This window comes from Phyllobates terribilis, unplaced genomic scaffold (assembly GCF_046119375.1).
Source record: "Phyllobates terribilis strain yellow unplaced genomic scaffold, ASM4611937v1 Scaffold_86__1_contigs__length_6382490, whole genome shotgun sequence".
Classification (NCBI taxonomy): domain Eukaryota; kingdom Metazoa; phylum Chordata; class Amphibia; order Anura; family Dendrobatidae; genus Phyllobates; species Phyllobates terribilis.
In genome coordinates, this window is record NW_027362846.1 from 4251242 (window position 1) to 4277331 (window position 26090).

The following is a 26090-nucleotide window of genomic DNA, read 5'->3' on the forward strand; positions in this document are numbered from 1 at the left end:
CACCCCCCCTTCTCCACGCGGCCCCCCGTCGTCACCCCCCCTTCTCCACAGAGCCCCTCGTCGTCACCCCCCCTTCTCCACGCGGCCCCCCGTCGTCACCCCCCCCTTCTCCACGCGGCCCCCCGTCGTCACCCCCCCTTCTCCACGCGGCCCCTTGTCGTCACCCCCCCTTCTCCACGCGGCCCCTCGTCGTCACCCCCCCTTCTCCACGCGGCCCCCCGTCGTCACCCCCCCTTCTCCACGCGGCCCCTCGTCGTCACCCCCCCTTCTCCACGCGGCCCCTCGTCGTCACCCCCCCTTCTCCACGCGGCCCCTCGTCGTCACCCCCCCTTCTCCACGCGGCCCCTCGTCGTCACCCCCCCTTCTCCACGCGGCCCCCCGTCGTCACCCCCCCTTCTCCACGCGGCCCCCCGTCGTCACCCCCCCTTCTCCACGCGGCCCCTCGTCGTCACCCCCCCTTCTCCACGCGGCCCCTCGTCGTCACCCCCCCTTCTCCACGCGGCCCCTCATCACCTTCTCCATGCAGCCCTACTCACATTACATAAACCCTTTTCCTGTAAAAGCGCCCCCCCATAAACAGCCTTATACAAGTAGCGGCCATTTCCCTGTGGGACCCTCCAACATGCAGCCCCCATACAGCACCATCATCCACCCCGCAGCCCGGCCCCATCCCGCAGCCCGGCACTCGGCCCCATCCCGCAGCCCGGCCCCATCCCGCAGCCCGGCACTCGGCCCCATCCCGCAGCCCGGCCCCATCCCGCAGCCCGGCACTCGGCCCCATCCCGCAGCCCGGCCCCATCCCGCAGCCCGGCCCTCTGCCCCATCCCGCAGCCCGGCACTCTGCCCCATCCCGCAGCCCGGCACTCTGCCCCATCCCGCAGCCCGGCACTCTGCCCCATCCCGCAGCCCGGCACTCTGCCCCATCCCGCAGCCCGGCACTCTGCCCCATCCCGCAGCCCGGCACTCTGCCCCATCCCGCAGCCCGGCACTCTGCCCCATCCCGCAGCCCGGCACTCTGCCCCATCCCGCAGCCCGGCACTCTGCCCCATCCCGCAGCCCGGCACTCTGCCCCATCCCGCAGCCCGGCACTCTGCCCCATCCCGCAGCCCGGCACTCTGCCCCATCCCGCAGCCCGGCACTCTGCCCCATCCCGCAGCCCGGCCCCCTGCCCCATCCCGCAGCCCGGCCCCATCCCGCAGCCCGGCACTCTGCCCCATCCCGCAGCCCGGCCCCATCCCGCCCCTCGGCCCCATCCCGCAGCCCGGCACTCGGCCCCATCCCGCAGCCCGGCCCCATCCCGCAGCCCGGCCCCATCCCGCAGCCCGGCACTCGGCCCCATCCCGCAGCCCGGCACCATCCCGCAGCCCGGCACTCGGCCCCATCCCGCAGCCCGGCCCCATCCCGCAGCCCGGCACTCGGCCCCATCCCGCAGCCCGGCACTCGGCCCCATCCCGCAGCCCGGCACTCGGCCCCATCCCGCAGCCCGGCCCCATCCCGCAGCCCGGCCCCATCCCGCAGCCCGGCCCCATCCCGCAGCCCGGCACCATCCCGCAGCCCGGCCCCATCCCGCAGCCCGGCCCCATCCCGCAGCCCGGCACTCGGCCCCATCCCGCAGCCCGGCCCCATCCCGCAGCCCGGCCCCATCCCGCAGCCCGGCACCATCCCGCAGCCCGGCCCCATCCCGCAGCCCGGCACTCGGCCCCATCCCGCAGCCCGGCCCCATCCCGCAGCCCGGCACCATCCCGCAGCCCGGCACCATCCCGCAGCCCGGCCCCATCCCGCAGCCCGGCACTCGGCCCCATCCCGCAGCCCGGCCCCATCCCGCAGCCCGGCCCCATCCCGCAGCCCGGCACCATCCCGCAGCCCGGCACTCGGCCCCATCCCGCAGCCCGGCACTCGGCCCCATCCCGCAGCCTCTCCGTCCTCTTCAGCTGCTTCCTGCTTTCCGGTCTCCCCCCCCTGGACTTGCGGAGGCCCCGCCTCTTCCGGTGACGACATAGACAGAGCTGCCGGTGGTCTGCAGGAGGTCGGTGGTCTGAGCTGAGAATCAGGAGTTTGCTTCATTAGTTGCTGGTCTGCTGTCTTCTCTTGTTGTTCTTTTCGGGGTGAAGGGGCTGATACTTGGGGGTGCGGGATTTGGGGGGGGGGGGTAATGCTTCTGGAGATCCTAAGGGGCTCTGGGGAATAGTGGGGGGAGGCTGCGGGCTCTGTGGTGGCTCTGGGGGGGAGGCTGCGGGCTCTGTGGTGGCTCTGGGGGGGAGGCTGCGGGCTCTGTGGTGGCTCTGGGGGGGAGGCTGCGGGCTCTGTGGTGGCTCTGGGGGGGAGGCTACGGGCTCTGTGGCGGCTCTGGGGGGGGAGGCTGCGGGCTCTGTGGCGGCTCTGGGGGGGGAGGCTGCGGGCTCTGGGGGGGGAGGCTGCGGGCTCTGTGGCGGCTATGGGGGGGGGAGCTGCGGGCTCTGGGGGGAAGCTGCGGGCTCTGTGGCGGCTCTGGGGGGAAGCTACGGGCTCTGTGGCGGCTCTGGGGGGAGGCTACGGGCTCTGTGGCAGCTCTGGGGGGGAGGCTGCGGGCTCTGTGGTGGCTCTGGGGGGGGAGGCTGCGGGCTCTGTGGCGGCTCTGGGGGGAGGCTACGGGCTCTGGGGGGGGAGGCTGCGGGCTCTGTGGCGGCTATGGGGGGGGAGGCTGCGGGCTCTGTGGCGGCTATGGGGGGGGAGGCTGCGGGCTCTGGGGGGAAGCTGCGGGCTCTGTGGCGGCTCTGGGGGGGAAGCTGCGGGCTCTGTGGCGGCTCTGGGGGGAGGCTGCGGGCTCTGGTGGCTCTGGGGGGAAGCTACGGGCTCTGTGGCGGCTCTGGGGGGAGGCTACGGGCTCTGTGGCGGCTCTGGGGGGGAGGCTACGGGCTCTGTGGCGGCTCTGGGGGGGAGGCTGCGGGCTCTGTGGCGGCTCTGGGGGGGGAGGCTGCGGGCTCTGTGGCGGCTCTGGGGGGGAGGCTGCGGGCTCTGTGGTGGCTCTGGGGGGAAGCTGCGGGCTCTGTGGCGGCTCGGGGGGGGGAGGCTGCGGGCTCTGTCGTGGCTCTGTGGAGGGAGGCTGCGGGCTCTGGGGGGTGAGGCTGCGGGCTCTGTGGTGGCTCTGGGGGGTGAGGCTGCGGGCTCTGTGGTGGCTCTGGGGGGGAGGCTGCGGGCTCTGGGGGGGAGGCTGCGGGCTCTGGGGGGGAGGCTGCGGGCTCTGTGGTGGCTCTGGGGGGGAGGCTGCGGGCTCTGTAGTGGCTCTGGGGGGGAGGCTGCGGGCTCTGGGGGGGAGGCTGCCGGCTCTGTGGTGGCTCTGGGGGGGAGGCTGCCGGCTCTGTGGTGGCTTTTATTTTTTTTGTGTGTAAATTTTAGAGGAAGAAAAAAAAAAGTGTTCTTCCTGTAGAATGCAGGGACATAGAGGTAGACTGTACATAAGTGTATTTCTATGTACCAGTATATTCTGCCTGTGGAGTGAGAGCCTAAACTGCAGCTTCATGTATAAAAAATGATCCCACTGTCATCAGCAGAGCCTGTGACCCGGAGGCTTAGCTCCTGCCTGCAATTGTGGATGTTGTGAGTTCAAGTGCCTAGGACTCTCACAAAAAAAAAGAGAAAACTACCATGCACCATACCATAAGACGCACCTAGGTTTTACAGGAGAAAACTAGCAAAAAATGGGGTCACAATGCACTGTTAAGGGGGACTGGGTCTGCTGCTGACACTGTTATCGGGGTAATGTCCCCCAATTCTGTTAATATCCCCCATCCTGGTATATATGGCCCCCTCCTTCCTGTTTTATGTGGCCTTCATCCCCCCCATCCTGGTGTGCCTGGCACCCTTCACCCCTCCCATCCTGGTGTGCCTGGCACCCTTCACCCCTCCCATCCTGTGCCAGGTCTAGGAAGACTTCTGGTGGTCTCAAACTTCTTCCATTTAAGGATTATGGAGGCCACTGTGCTCTTAGGAACCTTGAGTAATGCAGAAATTCTTTTATAACCTTGGCTAGATGTGTGCCTTGCTACAATTCTGTCTCTGAGCTCCTGGGGCAGTTCCTTTGCGCTCATGATTCTCATTTGGTCTGACATGCACTGTGACCTGTGAGGTCTTATATAGACAGGTGTGTGCCTTTCTACATTTCTGTTTTCTTCAGACAAGATGGGGGGCAGAGTGTACTATAATGAGAAAAAAATGAACTTTTTAGAATTTACCAAATGGCTGCAATGAAACAAAGAGTTAAAAATTTAAAGGGGTCTGAATACTTTCCGTACCCACTGTGTGTGTGTGTGTGTGTATAGTACAGACCAAAAGTTTGGACGCACCTTCTCATTTAAAGATTTTTCTGTATTTTCATGACTATGAAAATTGTACATTCACACTGAAGGCATCAAAACTATGAATTACCACATGTGGAATTATATACTTAACAAAAAAGTGTGAAACAACTGAAAATATTCCTTATATTCTAGGTTCTTTGTACACTCTTGGCATTCTCTTGATGAGCTTCAAGAGGTAGTCACCGGAAATGGTTTTCACTTTATAGGTGTGCCCTGTCAGGTTTAATAAGTGGGATTTCTTGCCTTATAAATGGGGTTGGGACCAACAGTTGTGTTGTGCAGAAGTCTGGTGGATACACAGCTGATAGTCCCACTGAATAGACTGTTAGAATTTGTATTATGGTAAAAAAAAAGCAGCTGAGTAAAGAAAAGCGAGTGGCCATCATTACTTTAAGAAATGAAGGTCAGTCAGTCCGAAAAATTGGGAAAACTTTGAAAGTCTCCCCGAAAACTATCAAGCGCTACAAAGAAACTGGCTCACATGAGTACCGCCCCAGGAAAGGAAGACCAAGAGTCACCTCTGCTTCTGAGGATAAGTTTATCCGAGTCACCAGCCTCAGAAATCGCAGGTTAACAGCAGCTCAGATTAGAGACCAGGTCAATGCCACACAGAGTTCTAGCAGCAGACACATCTCTACAACAACTGTTAAGAGGAGACTTTGTGCAGCAGGCCTGCATGGTAAAATAGCTGCTAGGAAACCACTGCTAAGGACAGGCAACAAGCAGAAGAGACTTGTTTGGGCTAAAGAACACAAGGAATGGACATTAGACCAGTGGAAACCTGTGCTTTGGTCTGATGAGTCCAAATTTGAGATCTTTGGTTCCAACCACCGTGTCTTTGTGCGACGCAGAAAAGGTGAACGGATGGACTATACATGCCTGGTTCCCAGCGTGAAGCATGGAGGAGGAGGTGTGATGGTGTGGGGTGTGCTTTGCTGGTGACACTGTTGGGGATTTATTCAAAATTGAAGTCATACTGAACCAGCATGGTTACCACAGCATCTTGCAGCGGCATGCTATTCCATCCGGTTTGCGTTTAGTTGGACCATCATTTCTTTTTCAACAGGACAATGACCCCAAACACACCTCCAGGCTGTGTAAGGGCTATTTGACCAAGAAGGAGAGTGATGGGGTGCTACGCCAGATGACCTGGCCTCCACAGTCACCAGACCTGAACCCAATCGAGATGGTTTGGGGTGAGCTGGACCGCAGATGCCAAGCATCTCTGGAAACTCCTTCAAGATTGTTGGAAGACCATTTCCGGTGACTACCTCTTGAAGCTCATCAAGAGAATGCCAAGAGTGTGCAAAGCAGTCATCAAAGCAAAAGGTGGCTACTTTGAAGAACCTAGAATGTAAGACATATTTTCAGTTGTTTCACACTTTTTTGTTAAGTATATAATTCCACATGTGTTAATTCATAGTTTTGATGCCTTCAGTGTGAATGTACAATTTTCATAGTCATGAAAATACAAAAAAAAAATTCTTTAAATGAGGTGTGTCCAAACTTTTGGTCTGTACTGTGTGTGTGTGTATATATTTATATTATTACACTGCTCAAAAAAATAAAGGGAACACTTAAACAACAGAATATGACTCCACGTGTATCAAACTTCTGTGAAATCAAACTGTCCACTTAGGAAGCAACACTGATTGACAATCAATTTCACATGCTGTTGTACAAATAGAATAGACAATAGATGGAAATTATTGGCAATTATCAAGACACCCTCAATAAAGGAGTGGTTCTGCAGGTGGGGACCACAGATCACATCTCAGTACCATTGCTTTCTGGCTTATGTTTTGGTCACTTTTGAATGTTGGGTGTGCTTTCACACTCGTGGTAGCATGAGACGGACTCTACAACCCACAGAAGTTGCTCAGGTAGTGCAGCTCATCCAGGAAGGCACATCAATGCGAGCTGTGGTAGGAAGGTTTGCTGTGTCTGTCAGCATAGTGTCCAGAAGCTGGAGACGCTACCAGGAGACAGGCCAGTACACCAGGAGACGTGGAGGGGGCCGTAGGAGGGCAACAACCCAGCAGCAGGACCGCTACCTCCACCTTTGTGGAAGGAGGAACAGGAGGAGCACTGCCAGAGCCCTGCAAAATGACCTCCAGCAGGCCACAAATGTGCATGTGTCTGCACAAACGGTTAGAAACCGACTCCATGAGGGTGGTTTGAGGGCCCGACGTCCACAGTTGGGGGTTGTGCTCACAGCCCAGCACCGTGCAGGACGCTTGGCATTTGCCACAGAACACCAGGATTGGCAAAGTCGCCCTGTGCTCTTCACAGATGAAAGCAGGTTCACACTGAGCACATGTGACAGAGTCTGGAGACGCCGTGGAGAGCGATCTGCTGCCTGCAATATCCTTCAGCATGACCGGTTTGGCAGTGGGTCAGTAATGGTGTGGGGTGGCATTTCTTTGGAAGGCCACACAGACCTCCATGTGCTCGCCAGAGGTAGCCTGACTGCCATTAGGTACCGAGATGAGATCCTCATACCCCTCGTGAGACCATATGCTGGTGCGGTTGGCCCTGGGTTCCTCCTAATGCAGGACAATGCCAGACCTCATGTGGCTGGAGTGTGTCAGCAGTTCCTGCAAGATGAAGGCATTGAAGCTATGGACTGGCCTGCCCGGTCCCCAGACCTGAATCCGATTGAGCACATCTGGGACATCATGTCTCGCTCCATCCACCAACGTCACGTTGCACCACAGACTGTCCAGGAGTTGGCGGATGCTTTATTCCAGGTCTGGGAGGAGATCCCACAGGAGACCATCCGCAACCTCATCAGGAGCATGCCCAGGCGTTGTAGGGAGGTCATACAGGCACGTGGAGGCCACACACAATACTCAGCCTCATCAGGAGCATGCCCAGGCGTTGTAGGGAGGTCATACAGGCACTTGGAGGCCACACACAATACTCAGCCTCATCAGGAGCATGCACAGGCATTATAGAGAGGTCATACAGGCACTTGGAGGCCACACACAATACTCAGCCTCATTTTGACTTGTTTTAAGGACATTACATCAAAGTTAGATCAGCCTGTAGTGTGTTTTTCCACTTTAATTTTGGGGCTTACTCCAAATCCAGGCCTCCATTGGTTAATAAATTTGATTTCCATTGATGATTTTTGTGTGATTTTGTTGTCAGCGCATTCAACTTTGTACAGAACAAAGTATTCAATGAGAATATTTAATTCATTCAGATCTAGGATGTGCTATTTTTTTGAGCAGTGTAGTTACCCTTGCTCGGTGATATCTTAGATGTGGCCGTTACTGATATTGCTATTTGAGCTATGCACATGCACTTTATAAAGTGCTTTAGGACTGGATTGTACGTATATAGCTATTGTGTATATCTTCTATAGCCACCTTCCGAGCATTTCTACTGTAGGAGCTTGGGTTATATACATTACTGTCTTTATGATGCACTAAGCACTTTACATGTATTGTAGCTTCTCTGATGCACTGGCACTTTATTATCTTATAGGATCGTGTTGTGTACCTATTGTGATCCTTTTGGGTGTACTGTTTGAGGAATCATACTGCACTTTTATTAGGCTTTCTCTACTTAATATCGATTATTCTTTAAACCAGGGGCCCTCAAACTACGGCCCGCGGGCCACATGCGGCCCGCGGAGTATATTTATCCGGCCCGCCGGGCTGTGGGCGGAGGAGAGCGGTGTCAGCGCCAGCTCCCTTCCGCTTGCTTAGGGCCCCGGCAGCCAGATACTTACCTCTCCCCGTGCCTCTGCACATCCGCTGTCTTCCTGCTATGCGCTCCCTGTGACGTCTCAGGTCAGAGGGTGCGGTGACGTCTTTCCACCGCGCCCTCCCCTGAGCCATCACAGGCAGCGCAGAGCGGGACGACGCCAGCGACACTGGAGTCCGGACCTGAGCAGCGGCAGCAGGTGAGAAGTGAGGTGAGTATTTTTTTTTTTTTTTTAAATGTATGGAGACATGGGGCATAATATTGGGGGTGACATCCTGAATGGGGCATTATATGGGGTGTGACATGCTGCACGGGGCATTATATGGGGGGTGACATCCTGAATGGGGCATTATAAAGACAGGGGAGTGATATCCTGCATGGGGCATTATATGGGGGGTTGACATCCAGCATGGGGCATTATATGGGGGGGTGACATCCTGAATGGGGCATTATAAAGATGGGAGTGATATCCTGCATGGAACATTATATGGGGGGTGACATCCTGCATGGGGCATTATATGGGGGGTGACATCCTGCATGGGGCATTATATGGGGGGGGGTGACATCCTGCATGGGGCATTATATGGGGGGTGACATCCTGAATGGGGCATTATAAAGACAGGGGAGTGATATCCTGCATGGGGTATTATATGGGGGGGGTGACATACTGAATAGGGCATTATATGGGAGGGGTGACATCCTGAATGGGGCATTATAAAGACAGGGGAGTAATATCCTGCTTGGAGCATTATATGGGGGGTGACATCCTGAATGGGGCATTATATGGGGAGGTGACATGCTGCATGGGGCATTATATGGGGGGGTGACATCCAGCAAGGGGCATTATATGGGGGGGTGACATCCTGAATGGGGCATTATAAAGACAGGGGAGTAATATCCTGCATGGGGCATTATATGGGGGGGTGACATCCTGAATGGGGCATTATAAGGGGGGTGACATGGTGCATGGGGCATTATATGGGGGGGTGACATCCTGCATGGGGCATTATATGGGGGGGTGACATCCTGCATGGGGCATTATATGGGGGGGTGACATCCTGAATGAGGCATTATAAAGACAGGGGAGTGATATCCTGCATGGGGCATTATATGGGGGGGTGACATCCAGCATGGGGCATTATAAAGACGGGAGTGATATCCTGCATGGGGCATTATACGGGGGGGGGTGACATCCTGCATGGGGCATTATAAAGACGGGAGTGATATCTTGCATGGGGCATTATATGGTAGGAGAAAGGGACATCCTGTATGGGGCATTATATGGTAGGAGAAAGGGACATCCTGCATGGGGCATTATATGGGGGGGGGTGACATCCTGAATGGGGCATTATAAAGACGGGAGTGATATCCTGCATGGGGCATTATATGGGGGGGGGGTGACATCCTGCATGGGGCATTATATGGAGAGTGACATCCTGCATGGGGCATTATATGGGGGGTGACATCCTGCATGGGGCATTATAAAAACAGGGGAGTGATATCTTGCATGGGGCATTATATGGTGGGAGAAAGGGACATCCTGTATGGGGCATTATATGGGAGGGTGACATCCTGCATGGGGCATTATAAGGGGGGGAACAGCCTGCATGGAGTATTATAAGGGGGGAACAGCCTGCATAAGGCATTATAAGGGGGAAACAGCCTACCTATTGAGGACCTATGCTGCCTATTGGGGACCTATGCTGCCTATTGGGGACATTTACCTGCCTATTGAGGACCTATGCTGCCTATTGGGGACATTTACCTGCCTATTGGGGACCTATGCTGCCTATTGGGGACATTTACCTGCCTATTGGGGACATTTACCTATTGGGGACATTAAATTATATTCCGGCCCTCCAATGGTCCGAGGGACAGTGAACTGGCCCCCTGTTTAAAAAGTTTGAGGACCCCTGCTTTAGACCCTGGTTCTCCGTCTATGACACACAGTTCCCCCGCCTTACTGACGTATACGTCTTGATTTTACTCCTTTTGGAAATTGCCTGTTTTTATACATTTTCTGTAATAAAATTCTAACTTAATCTTGACACATTCCTGATTTCCTTTTCCTCTTTTGAGTTATATGTTTATGTGGAATAGCGCTTACCGAGACTGGTTCCCCCTCTCTTTGCTCACTTGGGTGCGTGGTGAGGTGTCACAGGAACTGTTTCTATTTAGATGTGGTTTATTGGTGCTCCATAAACCATGCCACAAGCAAAGGAAAATAAACGGCCTTTCAATGCAGGCAAAACAAAGTAAACAGTTCCAACAAGGGCACCTTAGAAATAGCCCAGGACACACAGGCTGGATAGCATCCAGTATACCAGCTCAGTCTTAAGACATCACATAGGAGGCCTTCTTACCCCCACACACAGACCATGTGTGAGAGAAACAGACTCCATTTTAGAATTTGAACTATACCAAGGGGTAGGACATGTGGTCAGCCAGGCCCACCCATCTGTTCGGCTGCCCGTAAACCTGACTCGGATGCACAAACACTCCTTTTACTACTATGTGCACCCACGCATTACTCAAGGTTTACATCACAGAGGACAACCACCTCAGTGATTCATACCTCCCATCAACTATGGGATCTGTGATTTTTGTCTACACCACTGCGTATAGGATAATAGAGTATAAAGTTATGGACGTGACTTAACTAACATTGTGCAGTGAGTCTATTTTCCCTATAGTGACAGATATTTCTTGTAGTGCCATTTATTATCCCTGCCTGTCAGTGTAATACTAACGGCCTCATACACATGAGATAAGTGTTGACTTACCGATCATTTGGTAGACATCTCCCGACTTCTCCATACACACAAATATTCCAGCTTTCCTGTGATCTGTATGAGAGAGTCGCCTCCAGACTCCTCTAGGGAAGAACAACCTGATTAGCCTCTGACATTCAGGATGCCAGATCCTTCTCTGCCCTGACATCATCTGTCGGGAGGCCCCCAAATACATTATATAGTCAACCAAACCCCCGAAATCAGTGCTTTCATGCAACTTTAGGCTAATGTTTATAGGGGCGTCAAAAGGTAACTTACTGGACGTTGCCTCTGGCGCGGCCTAATAGACTTCCATACATTGCAGGCCCAGACACCATTATTAGGCATTTAAGTATCGTAGTAACTAGGCAGCCCCATACTATCGAGTACTTGGGGTGGAAGAACATTGAAGCCTCAAACTTCTGTGTGTGAATCAGTGTGAAACTGCTTGTTGTCTGTGTCCTAAAATATATAGGTTTTATTACTAGATGTAAAGAAGAAAACTAAATGCTGTAAAATAATAAATCTCCTCATATGTTTCCCTTATTATCTCCAGTAATTGTATTAGTACACAGGATTTTTATGATGTTACATCGGCTCATCTTCTTCTCATTCAGGTCCATACACTATCAGATCCTCTCAGTGAAGATCTTCTGTATAGGAGAATTTTCCCGATTTAACCATCAAAGATGGATATGGACAGAGACAAGATGGTGGAGAGGATATTACACCTCACCCTAGAGATCCTCTTCCGGATTACTGGAGAGGTGAGAGATTCTGATGACGTCACATTACATCATTCTTATCTATGGGAATAACAGATGGACAGAACTGGAGAGGTGAGGACTCTGGAAATGTCTGAAGGGAGATTTATTAATGTGTCTCTCCATAACCAGGATTACACAGTAGTGAAGAAGACCTCTAGTGAGCGCTGTCAGGACCCTGTGTCTGAGGGATGGGGAAGACCCCTGAGCCCAATCACGAGGCCTCCACCTCAGCCCCTGATACATGAGGACATCAATGACCAGAAGATCTTAGAACTCACCTACAAGATGATTGAGCTGTTGACTGGAGAGGTGACACTGCTGGGAATGCTGGGACATTATATAGTAACGCTATGGAGGGATCGGGGGGATGACGGTATCATTGTATGTGTCAGGTTCCTATAAGGTGTCAGGATGTCGCTGTCTATTTCTCCATGGAGGAGTGGGAGTATTTAGAAGGACACAAAGATCTGTACAAGGACGTCATGATGGAGGTTCCCCAGCCCCTCACATCACCAGGTAATAGACAGGACTAAATACACACGGCCTATTATTATCTGTATGTAAAGAATGAATTCAGTCCTTGTGTGTGTTTCCTCCAGATCTATCCAGTAGGAGGACAACACCAGAGAGATGTCCCCGTCCTCTTCTTCCAGAGGACTGTAAACAAGAAGATCCCAATGTTCCTCAGGATCATCAGGTAGATGGAGAGAAGGTGTCATGAGATCTCCCCTATGATGTGTAGACGGCTGTGAAGGTTTTGTGTTCAGTCTTGTTTTATCCACCAGGATTATATGTTTTATACTTGTGTAATGAGAACGCTGGAGATGGCAGGATTAGAGCTGATCATAGATGGAACTTCTCCATCTGTCTGTGACTTTTACAATATTTGTTTCAGGGTGAAGATCTGACCAATATTAATACTACAGAGACATATGTGAGGGGTGATGAGCGGTGTAAAGAGGAGATTCCTACAAATGACCACCCAGGTGAGTAGTAACCACTAAATGCAGAGAAGTTACAGATTCTTCTCAGTCATCGGCTGTGGCTGTTTTATCGGTCGTGTGCACCGAAGAACGGTGATCTGCCAATGGATTCTTGACTGATTATTAATGGCAAATTCTGCCAGCGTTAAGTAGGATGCCCAAACCTCCAGATTTTCTAAGACGAAATACCTGAGGTAAGTCTCGAAGTTCTGATTGACACGCTTGGTCTGACCATTCGACTGAGGATGGAAGGCGGAGGAAAAGGACAGCTGCACCCCCAGTCGAGAACAGAATGCATTCCAGACCTTGGAAACAAACTGGGTCCCCTGATCTGACACCACATCAGAGGGAACCCCATGAAGCTTCATAATCTCATTTATGAACACCTGAGCAAGTGTCTTGGCATGTGGAAGTGCAGGCAATGCGACGAAGTGAACCATTTTACTAAACCTATCTACTATCACCAAAACCACCCTTTTGCCTGCAGAAACCGGTAGGTCAGTAACACAATCCATGGACAAGTGTGTCCACGGCCTACTAGGGATAGGTAGCAGAAGAAGAGTACCAGGCGGACGGGTATGCGAAACCTTAGAACGCGCTCAAATACTACAAGCAGCTACGAGTTCAATAACATCCCGATGCAACCCAGGCCACCAAAAACGACAAGAGAGAAGGTCCGCGGTTGCCTTACCACCTGGATGCCCAGCAAGTACAGAGTTATGATGTTCCTTAATTACTTTGTGGCGCAGATTAGATGGTACAAATAACCTTCCTGAAGGGCAGGAGGCAGGGGCGTCCCCCTGAGCCTCCAACACCTCACCCTACAGTTCAGGATACTGTGCCGAAATGACTACCCCTTTCTGTGATATCGGGGCAGGGTTCTCATGGTCACCACCACCAGGGAAGCTTTGGGACAAAGCATCAGCCTTGACATTTTTACCCCTGGACGAAAAGTGACAACAAAATTGAACCTAGTAAATCAGGAACCATCTGGCTTGCCTAGGGTTGAGACGTTTAGCTGACTGGAGATATGACAGGTTCTTATGGTCAGTAATAACAGTAATAGGATGGACAGCCCCCTCCAACCAATGTCGCCATTCTTCTAACGTCAATTTGATCGCCAAAAGTTCCCTATTACCCACGTCATAATTTCTCTCAGCTGAAGACAATTTTGTAGAAAAGAAGGCGCATGGACACCATTTACCAGGGGACGGACCCTGAGACCACACACCCCCAACCCTGACATCCGACTCACCAACCTCTACAGTAAAGGATTGGGAAACATGGGGTTGACTGAGTATAGGTGCAGTGGCAAAATGATTCTTGGTAAGGAAGAAAAAGCCTGGAGGGAAGCATCCGACGATTTGGAAAAATCAGACCCCTTCTTAGTCATATCAGTAAGGGGTTTCACTATAACAGAGTAATTTTGGATGAATTTCCGGTAAAAATTTAGCAAAGCCCAGAAAACATAGTTGAGCCTTCAGGTTCTTGGGACGTTACCAATCAAGGACTGCACGGATCTTCTCCGGATCCGTCCGAAAACCCGAAGATGACAACAAGTACCCCAAAAGCTGCACCTCCTGAACAGCAAAAACACATTTTTCCAGTTTGACATAAAGTTTGTGTCCCTTAAAATCTGGAGTACCTGCTTAACATGCCCCCGATGAGTCCCAGAATCAGGTGAGTAAACCAAAGTATCGTCCAGATTGACCACCACAAACCTCCCCACCAAATGATGGAAAATATCATTTATGAAATGCTGGAATACCGCAGGTGCATTGGTCAAACCAAAAGGCATAACCAGACTCTCAAAATGTCCTTCCAGGGTATTGAACGCTGTTTTCCATTCGTCCCGTTCTCTTGATTCTAACCAAATTGTAGGCTCCCCTTAAATCCAACTTAGCTCCTACAACCTGGCTGAACAAATCAGGAGTCAGAGGAAAAGGGTATGGATCACGAATGGTAATTTGATTTAGTTCCCGGAAATCTAAACAGGGATGTAGACCGCCATCTTTTTTCTTCACAAAAAGAACCCTGCCGCCACGGGCGAAGATGAGGGTCTGATATGCCCTTCCCAAGACTCGCCGCAATGCAATCCTTCATGTCTTGTCTCTCAGGACCAGAAAGATTATACAGTCTAGACCAGGGCTGTGGAGTCGGTAAGCCAAACTCCTCAATTTCCATGACACCGACTCCCTCATACATGGCTCATGTTTAAGTGATAAATTTACTGTAGCACAGATTCATCTCTGCTAAAAGTTTAGATCCTTAGATCAGGAATAGGACAGACATTTCATAACTTTCCCAAATTCTTATGAAAAAGTATTCCCCACAAACTGCATTGAACTACTGTACCCAGTTTATTATATATTTTAGCCGTTGGGGTCGGTCTGTTTTATACCAACTCCACCAAAATGGACACCGACTCCACAGCCCTGGTCTGGACTTTGGTAGTTTAGCTCCGGTGGTCAGGTTAATAGGACAGTTATAAGCACGATGAGGAGGCTAATCCTGACACCCCCCTCTCAGATAAAACGTCCTCAAAACCAGACAGAAAAGCAGATAATATTTCCGCAGAGACAGTAGCAAGAGAAATATCCAAACAGTTCTCATGGCAGTAATCTCCCCATTCAATAATGTCTCCGGCTTGCCAGTCCACCAACAAATTATGTTTAACAAGCCAAGGTATACCCAACACAATTGGTGTGGGAAGATTGTCCAGGTCATAGTGAGGGATTATTTCACAATGTACTGACCCCACCCTCAGTTTTACTTTATGTACAATCTGAGTAAATGCTTTCTGTGCAAGTGGCGCCGAGTCAATGGCAAAGATGGAAATAGGTTCACCTAAAGCACAGCAAGCAATAGCATGAGTTTTCACAAACTCAGCATCAACCACGCTGACCCCGGCTCCACTGTCGACAAACACAGAAATTTTCTTGGTTTTGTTCTCTAGCACCACCTCTACTGACAGGACAAAGCGGGAAATGCAGGTTGGTAAAAAAATGCACCCTTTGTTTATCCAACTCCAGAATACCAAAGAGTTAATCGAGACTCCTTTTGTTGAGGAATTGCAGGACAGGTCCCAACAAAATATCTTTTTCCCACAATAAAAACATACGCCTTTTTTCCTGCAAATCTCCGGGAAGATGTATGATGTAGAGACACCCCCTAACTGCATGGGTTCCTCCACCTCCCCCAGTACTGGCTCAACCACAGACTGCTCCCCTGGCAGAGGTACACAACCCTGAAAAGGCACCGGAGTAGGTGGTCTCACCCGTGTATCCTGAAGGCGCCTATCAAGATGTATGGCCAATGACATGGCAGCCTCCAAGGACTGAGGGGTTTCATATACTGCCAAGACATCTTTCAACCTTTCAGTAAGCCCTTCACAAAATTGACTTCTAAGGGCTGAGTCATTCCATTTGGAATCAGTTGCCCATCTACGGAATTCCGAACTGTGCTTCTCCATTGACCTATTCCCCTGCTGAAGGCGACGTAGCCTAGACTTAGCCAAGGCGACTCAGTCTGGTTCGTCATAGATGAGGGCCAGTGCCCTGAAAAACCCCTCCACAGACTGGAGACAATCCGAATCCTGCGGTAAAGAAAACACCCATGACTGAAGATCTCCCTGCAGTACAGAGATCACAATACCAACCCGTTGCTTCTCGTTTCTGGAGAAGTAAGGACGAAGTTTAAAATACAGTTTGCAGGCCCACTTGAATGCAATAAACTTGTCCCTACCTCCTGAAAACCTGCCCGGGAGGGTAACCTTGGGTTCAGGCTGGGCAGGCCTACCTGCAGAGACCCCCAACATTAGCGACCTGTAGCCGCTGATGCTGCTGCTGAACCTCACAGCGGAGCTCATTCACCTCCACGGTCAGACAGCGGAACTGCTCTGCGAGCTCTGCAACAGTACCCATACCAAAGGAGAAAGGAAAAAAAAATCCACGCCCAAAAACACAGAGGGGAAAAACCCGAAAGTGTCAGTTTTTGTTTCCTTTTCAAAATGTGCTCGGCCGGCGATAATGCCACTCAAGGTGTGGGAAAGTCTTAGTGCAGCACAAAGGGAAGAGGGAAAAGGAGCCCAGACTCTAGGGAAAGGGGGGAGTGGAGACCTCCTAGGCTGGTCTAACGCCACCCTGTCTCCCCTAATGTTCCTGTATTGGCTCTTCACCAATCGCCGCACGCTTACCTCGCCCTGTCTTTCCCTGGTGTATGGCTAAGGCCATGAAATTGCTTAACTTTAGATGACTCCAGACAAATGCGCACACGTCCTCAAGCTCCAGAGAGGGAGCAGTACTGCTCTTGCTAAAGCCTTCACAAGAAGAAATGAATATCGCCGGCACCTCCCTCTGAAACACAGCAGGTATTTATACACCCAGGCCCGGGTGTTAATTAGCCAGAGGAAGGTAGCCTTTGGGTCCTAGAGACAGCCTCTAAGAAGATGTCTGTAATGCCAAACGTAGAGATGTCCTGCAACCAACTGCAGGGCGACTGTATTGTCACTTCTGACACACCTGTGACATCCACAAGCTGTGTAATGGTCCCTGCATTAGTCCACAAGTTGTATAATAGTTCCTGCAATAGTCCACAAGCTGTATAATGGTCCCTGCATTAGTCCACAAGCTGTATATTGGCCTCCGCATTAGTCCAAAAGCTGTATAATGGCCCCCGCATTAGTCAACAACATGTAGAATGGTCCCCGCATTAGTCCACAACATGTAGAATGGTCCCCGCATTAGTCCACAACATGTAGAATGGTCCCCGCATTAGTCCACAACATGTAGAATGGTCCCTGCATTAGTCCACAACATGTAGAATGGTCCCTGTATTATTCCACAACATGTGGACTAATGCAGGGACCATTCCTACAGCCTGTGGACTAATGCAGGGACCATTCCTAGAGCCTGTGGACTAATGCAGGCACCATACTACATGTTGTGGACTAATGCAGGGACCATTCTACAACATGTAGTATGGTCCCTGCATCAGTCCACAGGCTGTAGGAATGGTCCCTGCATTAGTCCACAGGCTGTAGGAATGGTCCCTGCATTAGTCCACAGGCTGTAGAATGGTTCTTGCATTAGTCCACAGGCTGTAGGAATGGTCCCTGCATTAGTCCACAGGCTGTAGGAATGGTCCCTGCATTAGTCCACAGGCTGTAGGAATGGTCCCTGCATTAATCCACAGGCTGTAGAATGGTTCTTGCATTAGTCCACAGGCTGTAGGAATGGTCCCTGCATTAGTCCACAGGCTGTAGGAATGGTCCCTGCATTAGTCCACAGGCTGTAGGAATGGTCCCTGAATTATTCCACAACATGTAGAATGGTCCCTGCATTAGTCCACAACTTGTAGTATGGTCCCTGCATTAGTCCACAGGCTGTAGGAATGGTTCCTGCATTAGTCCACAGGCTGTAGAATGGTTCCTGCATTAGTCCACAGGCTGTAGGAATGGTCCCTGCATTAGTCCACAGGCTGTAGGAATGGTCCCTGCATTAGTCCACAGGCTGTAGGAATGGTCCCTGCATTAGTCCACAGGCTGTAGGAATGGTCCCTGCATTAGTCCACAGGCTGTATAATGGCTAATGAATTAGTCGCTGTCATAAAAATATTAAGGATTTTTCCAAACCCCTCATTCCCCCTCCACTATACCATTTGTCAAAGGAGAAGAGCTGACAATCTATGGAGCTGTCTGTATGCAAATAGCAGTACAAAAGAAGCCCCTCTCTTCCCTCCTCCCCTATCCACCATCTGTCAGAATAAAAGAAGCTGTCTCTGTGCAAATTAGCACGTGCAGGAGAAGTGGCTAATAGGCAGATGCTAGCACAAAGGGGGCTACTAACCCAATTAACATGTGAGTGCATTTTCCAGTGGCACAGGCTTGTGAAATAAACACCTAGGTGAGAAGCATGTGGTCCCTGGCTTCAAAAGAATTCTCTCTCACCCCCAGGGCCTCCCCCCTTTTGCTGAACAGCAATCTTGGGTGGCACGATGGCTCAGTGGTTAGCACTGCAGCCTTGCAACGCTGGGGTCCTGGGTTCAAATCCCACCAAGGACAACATCTGCAAGGAGTTTGTATGTTCTCCGTGTTTACGTGGGTTTCCTCCGCGTTCTCCGGTTTCCTCCCACACTCCAAAGACATACTGATAGGGAATCTAGATTGCGAGCCCCGATGGGGACCACGACGATAATGTATGTAAAGCGCTGCGGAATATGTTAGCGCTATATAAAAATAAAGATTATTATTATCTTCAGTCTGGCTGGCACCGACACAAAATATGGAATATCTGAAGTTCTATACTTCTGATAATATTGGGACACGTATTTTTAGTGGCAGGATCAGCTAAGGAACAATATGCATAATTTTCCGTAGCTGTATGCCCCTCCAGTGAGCGGTAATGCAAAAGTACAAAATAACGGACTGCAGCTATGCCATGTGTGGTCTCTCTAAAGAAAGGTAAATTCACAATGGAAAATATGGTATCACTTTCTGGCTTCTGCGATCAACCAGAGATAAGTTATCGCAGAAGCCAGATATTTTAATAAAACCTTAAAGGGCGGAGACCACCCATGTGAGGTCATCGCAGGGGAGTATGTGGGCAGGTTCCCCCTTCGGCATAAAAGACCCCGCTGAAGATGGGTCAATGCTCATTGCAGAGAGGTATGTATATTCTATAAGCAAGGGGTTCCGTTCGATAACGGTCAAATTGGAGCGCCTCCCCTCCAGCTAAACTGAATAGTCTCTGCGATCTGTCTAGTAAGTAAGTTTGTTTTCTTAATCCCTTTTTATTTAGTGTAAAATATTGTGTGACCTCCCCGGTGTCGTCACTGTCGTTCCTGACAGTCCATTAAATGTATGAGGGCCACCCACACTGTTTCAGGGTCCCCTATACTAGTTATAAGGGCCCCGACATCGTACCACAAGTTTTAATAAAAAGAAAATCATATACTCACCTAATCCAAGATCCTGACAAGTCCAGCTGCAATGCAATGCGGTGCCATAGCGCCAACGCATTATACATGCTGATTAATTAAGGGCAGTGTATATACAGTGCTATATGCACTGACTGTTCACTCCTGGACTTGGCTACAGGTTATGCATAATATAATAAATACATATATTGTGACAAAGTCACTAGTAAAGTGCTGGAGGGGAGATATGTTTCCCTGAGGCTGTTGGCATCAGTGAAATAGTAGGAATGGGCCCTAAACTCCAGAGTGTTTCAGCAGATAGTTCAACTATGGGGGTTGCCTTAAATAGATTTGTTTGCCAACAGACAACAGAAAGGTGAAAAAGATCTGTTCACTAGACCCAAGGAGAAACCCGTATGCGGTAGATGCCCTCCAAATTTCCTGGGACTTCAAGATTGCTTATGCCTTCCCTCCGATAGCGATGATTCCAGATGTGAAAAAGATCAGGGAGGATCAGGCAAGAGTGATTCTGAATGCCCCTTTCTGGCCAAAAAGACCATGGTTTTCCTAACTAAGAATAATGTCACTGTCAGATCCATGGATCCTGCCGGAGATCCCAGATCTTCTTACGCAGGGGCCAATATTCCACACTCAAGTAAAGGGCTTCCTTCTAGCAGCGTGGAATTTGAAAGGGAAATATTGATTAACAAAGGGTTTTCACCACTCTTAGATTCCACCTTGCTAGGAAGTAGAACACTTATAACAACAAGAATTTATGGCGGGACACGGAAAAAGTTCTTGGAGCTTTTAGGGAAGCTATTGAGTCAAAAGCCTCCAGTCTTGTCCCATCATGGAGTTCCTTCAGATGTGGTTTGAACTGGGGTTAGCTACTGATTGTAACATACCTGGCGGCGTCCTTGCATAGTGGTCCATCTTCCACTGTGCAAGAGCGCGTACTTGATCTCCAGTCCAGGGTGTCTCTCTGGCTTCCCTCCATGCTGTCTGTTTGTGTCTGTTTCTGCTGCTTAAGGGCGGCGCCCGATCACTTCCTGCTTTTTGTACCTGCTGCAGGCACACCCCTTGTGCGTCCTCAGCCTATTGCTGTCTATCACCTGGTATTTAAATCAGCTGCCCCAATTAACTGATGCCTGAGCATCTTGCCCTGTCAGTTGGCTTTTGTCTCTGACATGCCAGGTCCTGTCTATGTTACCTGTCTTGCAGTATCTGTTCCCATGTCTGTACTGTGTCCTATCTGTGTACCTTAACCTGCAGTCTGTACTCGTTCCTTGCCTGTTCGTTCCGCCCTCCTGGAGGCTGTATTTCCAGGCCAGTCTGAACACGCTCCTTGCCTGTTCGTCCTGCCTCTCTGGGGGCCGTATTCCCAGACCCGCTCCTGTATCCCGCTGCAGTGTCGGTCTCCTCCGTACACTCAGTTCCAGTCTGAACTCTCTCCTATCTTTTACCTGTTTTTTCTCTATGTCCGTTCCATTCCTTTTTCTGCAGAGTCTGAACTCGTACCTAACTCCTGCTCGTTGTCACTGTACTTCCGTTTGTGAGTTTGTGGTCCACTCGCTACTTCTCTGCAAGTACCCTGTGGGTATCTGGTTCTGCCTTTCCCTTCTAGTCTGTTCCGTGTGAACAGAGCCCTGTTCCTCGCGTCTGCGGTTTTCGCTTTGCTCAGCTCTGTCCGCCGCGTCTGCGGTTTTCGCTTTGCTCAGCTCTGTCCGCCGCGTCTGCGGTTTTTGCTTTGCTCAGCTCTGTCCGCCGCGTCTGCGGTTTTCGCTTTGCTCTGCTCTGTCCGCCGCGTCTGCGGTTTTCGCTTTGCTCTGCTCTGTCCGCCGCGTCTGCGGTTTTCGCTTTGCTCTGCTCTGTCTGCCCCGTCTGCGGTTTTCGCTTTGCTCTGCTCTGTCTGCCCCGTCTGCGGTTTTCGCTTTGCTCTGCTCTGTCCGCCCCGTCTGCGGTTTTCGCTTTGCTCTGCTCTGTCCGCCCCGTCTGCGGTTTTCGCTTTGCTCTGCTCTGTCCGCCGCGTCTGCGGTTTTCGCTTTGCTCAGCTCTGTTCGCCCCGTCTGCGGTTTTCGCTTTGCTCTGCTCTGTCCGCCGCGTCTGCGGTTTTCGCTTTGCTCAGCTCTGTCCGCCACGTCTGCGGTTTTCGCTTTGCTCAGCTCTGTCCGCCGCGTCTGCGGTTTTTGCTTTGCTCTGCTCTGTCCGCCGCGTCTGCGGTTTTTGCTTTGCTGAGCCCTGTCCGCCGCGTCTGCGGTTTTCGCTTTGCTGAGCTCTGTCCGCCGCGTCTGCGGTTTTCGCTTTGCTCTGCTCTGTCTGCCCCGTCTGCGGTTTTCGCTTTGCTCTGCTCTGTCCGCCCCGTCTGCGGTTTTCGCTTTGCTCTGCTCTGTCCGCCCCGTCTGCGGTTTTCGCTTTGCTCTGCTCTGTCCCCCGCGTCTGCGGTTTTCGCTTTGCTCTGCTCTGTCTGCCGCGTCTGCGGTTTTTGCTTTGCTCAGCTCTGTCCGCCGCGTCTGCGGTTTTTGCTTTGCTCAGCTCTGTCCGCCGCGTCTGCGGTTTTCGCTTTGCTCAGCTCTGTCTACCGCGTCTGCGGTTTTCGCTTTGCTCAGCTCTGTCCACCGCGTCTGCGGTTTTCGCTTTGCTCAGCTCTGTCTACCGCGTTTGCGGTTTCGAATTTGTCTCCCAGTCTGTACTGGACCCTACCCAGCCTGTGCTCTAGTCTGCCTGTTCCTGTATTCCCCGGTGTGGGTCAACAGCCGTGTCCGGAGTCTGACCTGGAGTAGACCCTGGTTCCTCTGCTCGGTTCCTCCCTGGTGCACTGGCGTCGTATGCCGTCGTGCGACCTTGGTCGGATCGGGCAGATACTTAGTTACGCCCCTCCAGGCACTCTCCGGTTCATGGCACAGTGGAATCACTACATAAACACGCACACGCCAGTCAGTCCGGGCGTGTGCATAACAGCATGCTCAGGCCATGGTTCCCGTTGAGCCCCACGGCCTTCGCTCTCTGAGAAGTTTTCCAGCGAATACATACATTAAAAATAAATAAATAAAATTTTTTTTTTTCTCAGCTGAGTTCCAGGCGAATTACGCACCCGTCCAGATGGATCTATCTGCTCTCGTTCCTGCGGATCCGCCACGTTACTATGGGGATCCAAGACAAAGTCGTGCATTTGTGGAGCAATGCATGCTACACTTCAAGTTCTACCCTCTATGTTTTCCCACCGATCGGGTTAAGGTGGCATTCATTATGTCTTACCTGGCGGGTGATGCCTTGGAATGGATCAACCCCCTATATGAAACACAGGATCCGATCCTCCTGGACCTAATGGCCTTCCTGGTGGCCTTTCTAATGGTCTTCGATGATCCTAACCCGGAGGCTCCTGCTGAAGCTTCACCTCCCAATATCCCGGAGCAGCCCCGATGGGTAATGTGTGTGGGTAGCGCAATAGTCCTCCAGCCCAATGAGACTACTGCCCACCCAGAATCCTCACAGGGTGACTACGCTTTCCGGAATACTTCTCCCAACCTCAAGAGGCAGTCCAGACGTGCTAGACATAGAGGCAAGCCGTCACGCCAGGGTCTGTCCTCCCTGAGACCTCCTGACCCCAACCTTGAAGTCCCTACTGAAGCTTCATCTCCCTGTATCCCGGAGAAGCCCCAACGGGTAATGTGCGTGGGTAGTGCACCGGTTCTCCTGCCCGAAGAGACTTCTGCCCATCCAGACTCCACACAGGAGAACTTCCTGCACCCGGCATCAGATGCTTCACCCACTTTAACCGGTGTGCATGTCCAAGGATGCTCCAAAGCTGTGGTTACCTCTGAGTCTGTGCACCTCTACTACCTGGTGGAGGACCCCCTGTTGCCTCCTGAATCCTCCGGGATACCACTTGATGACAAATGGAGAGAGACTTCTCTACACTCGGTACTCGATACTTTGTCCGCTTCGTCCTGTGAGCCTGACAATGGGTACCCCAAAGTGGTAGTTACCCCCGAGTCTCTACACCCCTCCGACCAGGTGGAGGACCTCCAGTTGTCTCCAGAACCCTTCGGGGTGCTACCTGGTAGCGAAAGGACAGAGACTCTCCTATACTCTGTACCTGATACCTCGCTCGCTTCGTCCAGTGAGTCCAACCTAGTATACTCCGAAGCAGAGGTTACTCCCGAGTCTCTGCACCCCTCCGACCAGGCGGAGGACCTCCAGTCGTCTCCAGAACCCTACGGGGTGCTACCTGGTAGCGAAAGGACAGAGACTCTCCTATACTCTGTACCTGATACCTAGCTCGCTTCGTCCAGTGAGTCCAACCTAGTGTACTCCGAAGCAGAGGTCACTCCCGAGTCTCTACACCCCTCCGACCAGGCAGAGGACCTCCAGTTGTCTCCAGAACCCTTCGGGGTGCCACCTGGTGGTGAATGGACAGAGACTTTCCTATATCCTGGATCTGATACCTCGCTTGCTTCGTCCAGTGAGTCCGACCTAGTGTACTCTGAAGCAGATGTTTTCCCCGAGCCTCTGCACTCTTCTGACCCGGCAGAGGACCTCCAGTTGTTTCCTGACTCCTCCGGGGTACCACCAGATAACAAAGAGACAGTGACTTTTTCTCACCCTGTACCTGATAACCCGTCTATTTATTCCTGTGAATTTGACAAGATGTACCTCGAAGCAGAGGTTATCCCCGAGTCTCTACACCCCTCCGACCAGGCGGAGGACCTCCAGTTGTCTCCTGAACCCTTCGGGGTGCTACCTGATAACGAATGGACAGGTACTCTTCTATATTCGGTACCTGATACCTCGCCCGCTTCATCCAGCGAGTCCGACCTAGTGTACTCCGAAGCAGAGGTTACCCCCGAGTCTCTGCACTACTCCGACCCGGCGGAGGACCCCCAGTTGTTTTCTGAATCCTCCTAGGTACCACCAGATAACAAGGTAACAGGGACTTTTCTACATCTTGTACCTGATACCTCGCCCATTTCATCCTGTGAGTTTGACAAGATGTACCCCGAAGCAGAGGTTACCCCCGAGTCTCTGCACTCCTTCAACCCGGCGGAGGACTTCCAGTTGTCTCCTGAACCCTCTGGGGTGCTACCTGATAATAAGTGGAGAGAGACTTCCTTGTGTGCTGTTCCTGGTACTCCACCTGTTTCGTCTGTTGCTGAGGATGGCTGGATAGGAGGTAGCATCCTAGCTACCCAGATGAGACCAGTTTCTCCAGTGGACAGTGGAAGTGATCTCCTTGAAGTAAAGGATTGGCCCTCGAGTTCCCTGCGGAACATTCTGGCAGGCCTGAAGAAGAGGGGGCGTAAGGGGGGGGTACTGTAACATACCTGGCGGCGTCCTTGCATAGTGGTCCATCTTCCACTGTGCAAGAGCGCGTACTTGATCTCCAGTCCAGGGTGTCTCTCTGGCTTCCCTCCATGCTGTCTGTTTGTGTCTGTTTCTGCTGCTTAAGGGCGGCGCCCGATCACTTCCTGCTTTTTGTACCTGCTGCAGGCACACCCCTTGTGCGTCCTCAGCCTATTGCTGTCTATCACCTGGTATTTAAATCAGCTGCACCAATTAACTGATGCCTGAGCATCTTCCCCTGTCAGTTGGCTTTTGTCTCTGACATGCCAGGTCCTGTCTATGTTACCTGTCTTGCAGTATCTGTTCCCATGTCTGTACTGTGTCCTATCTGTGTACCTTAACCTGCAGTCTGTACTCGTTCCTTGCCTGTTCGTTCCGCCCTCCTGGAGGCTGTATTTCCAGGCCAGTCTGAACACGCTCCTTGCCTGTTCGTCCTGCCTCTCTGGGGGCCGTATTCCCAGACCCGCTCCTGTATCCCGCTGCAGTGTCGGTCTCCTCCGTACACTCAGTTCCAGTCTGAACTCTCTCCTATCTTTTACCTGTTTTTTCCGTTCCATTCCTTTTTCTGCAGAGTCTGAACTCGTACCTAACTCCTGCTCGTTGTCACTGTACTTCCGTTTGTGAGTTTGTGGTCCACTCGCTACTTCTCTGCAAGTACCCTGTGGGTATCTGGTTCTGCCTTTCCCTTCTAGTCTGTTCCATGTGAACAGAGCCCTGTTCCTCGCGTCTGCGGTTTTCGCTTTGCTCTGCTCTGTCCGCCCCATCTGCGGTTTTCGCTTTGCTCTGCTCTGTCCGCCCCGTCTGCGGTTTTCGCTTTGCTCTGCTCTGTCCGCCGCGTCTGCGGTTTTCGCTTTGCTCTGCTCTGTCCGCCGCGTCTGCGGTTTTTGCTTTGCTCAGCTCTGTCCGCCGCGTCTGCGGTTTTTGCTTTGCTCAGCTCTGTCCGCCGCGTCTGCGGTTTTTGCTTTGCTCAGCTCTGTCCGCCACGTCTGCGGTTTTCGCTTTGCTCAGCTCTGTCCACCGCGTCTGCGGTTTTCGCTTTGCTCAGCTCTGTCTACCGCGTTTGCGGTTTCGAATTTGTCTCCCAGTCTGTACTGGACCCTACCCAGCCTGTGCTCTAGTCTGCCTGTTCCTGTATTCCCCGGTGTGGGTCAACAGCCGTGTCCGGAGTCTGACCTGGAGTAGACCCTGGTTCCTCTGCTCGGTTCCTCCCTGGTGCACTGGCGTCGTATGCCGTCGTGCGACCTTGGTCGGATCGGGCAGATA

The 26090-nt window shown here is 52.0% G+C and overlaps 1 protein-coding gene across 1 annotated transcript in view; it reads left to right on the forward strand.

Annotated features, from left to right (window-relative positions):
• Positions 1 to 1982: 1982 nt before the first annotated feature.
• Positions 1983 to 26090, forward strand: part of LOC141197775 (uncharacterized) — a 79002-nt gene continuing 54894 nt past the window's right edge. Inside the window, exons 1-6 of the mRNA XM_073662863.1 lie at positions 1983 to 2073; positions 11440 to 11589; positions 11719 to 11898; positions 11982 to 12105; positions 12189 to 12286; positions 12485 to 12575. Of these exons, the coding sequence (XP_073518964.1) occupies positions 11512 to 11589; positions 11719 to 11898; positions 11982 to 12105; positions 12189 to 12286; positions 12485 to 12575 (571 nt within the window). The 5' untranslated portion in view covers positions 1983 to 2073; positions 11440 to 11511. The remainder of the gene's footprint in view (positions 2074 to 11439; positions 11590 to 11718; positions 11899 to 11981; positions 12106 to 12188; positions 12287 to 12484; positions 12576 to 26090) is intronic.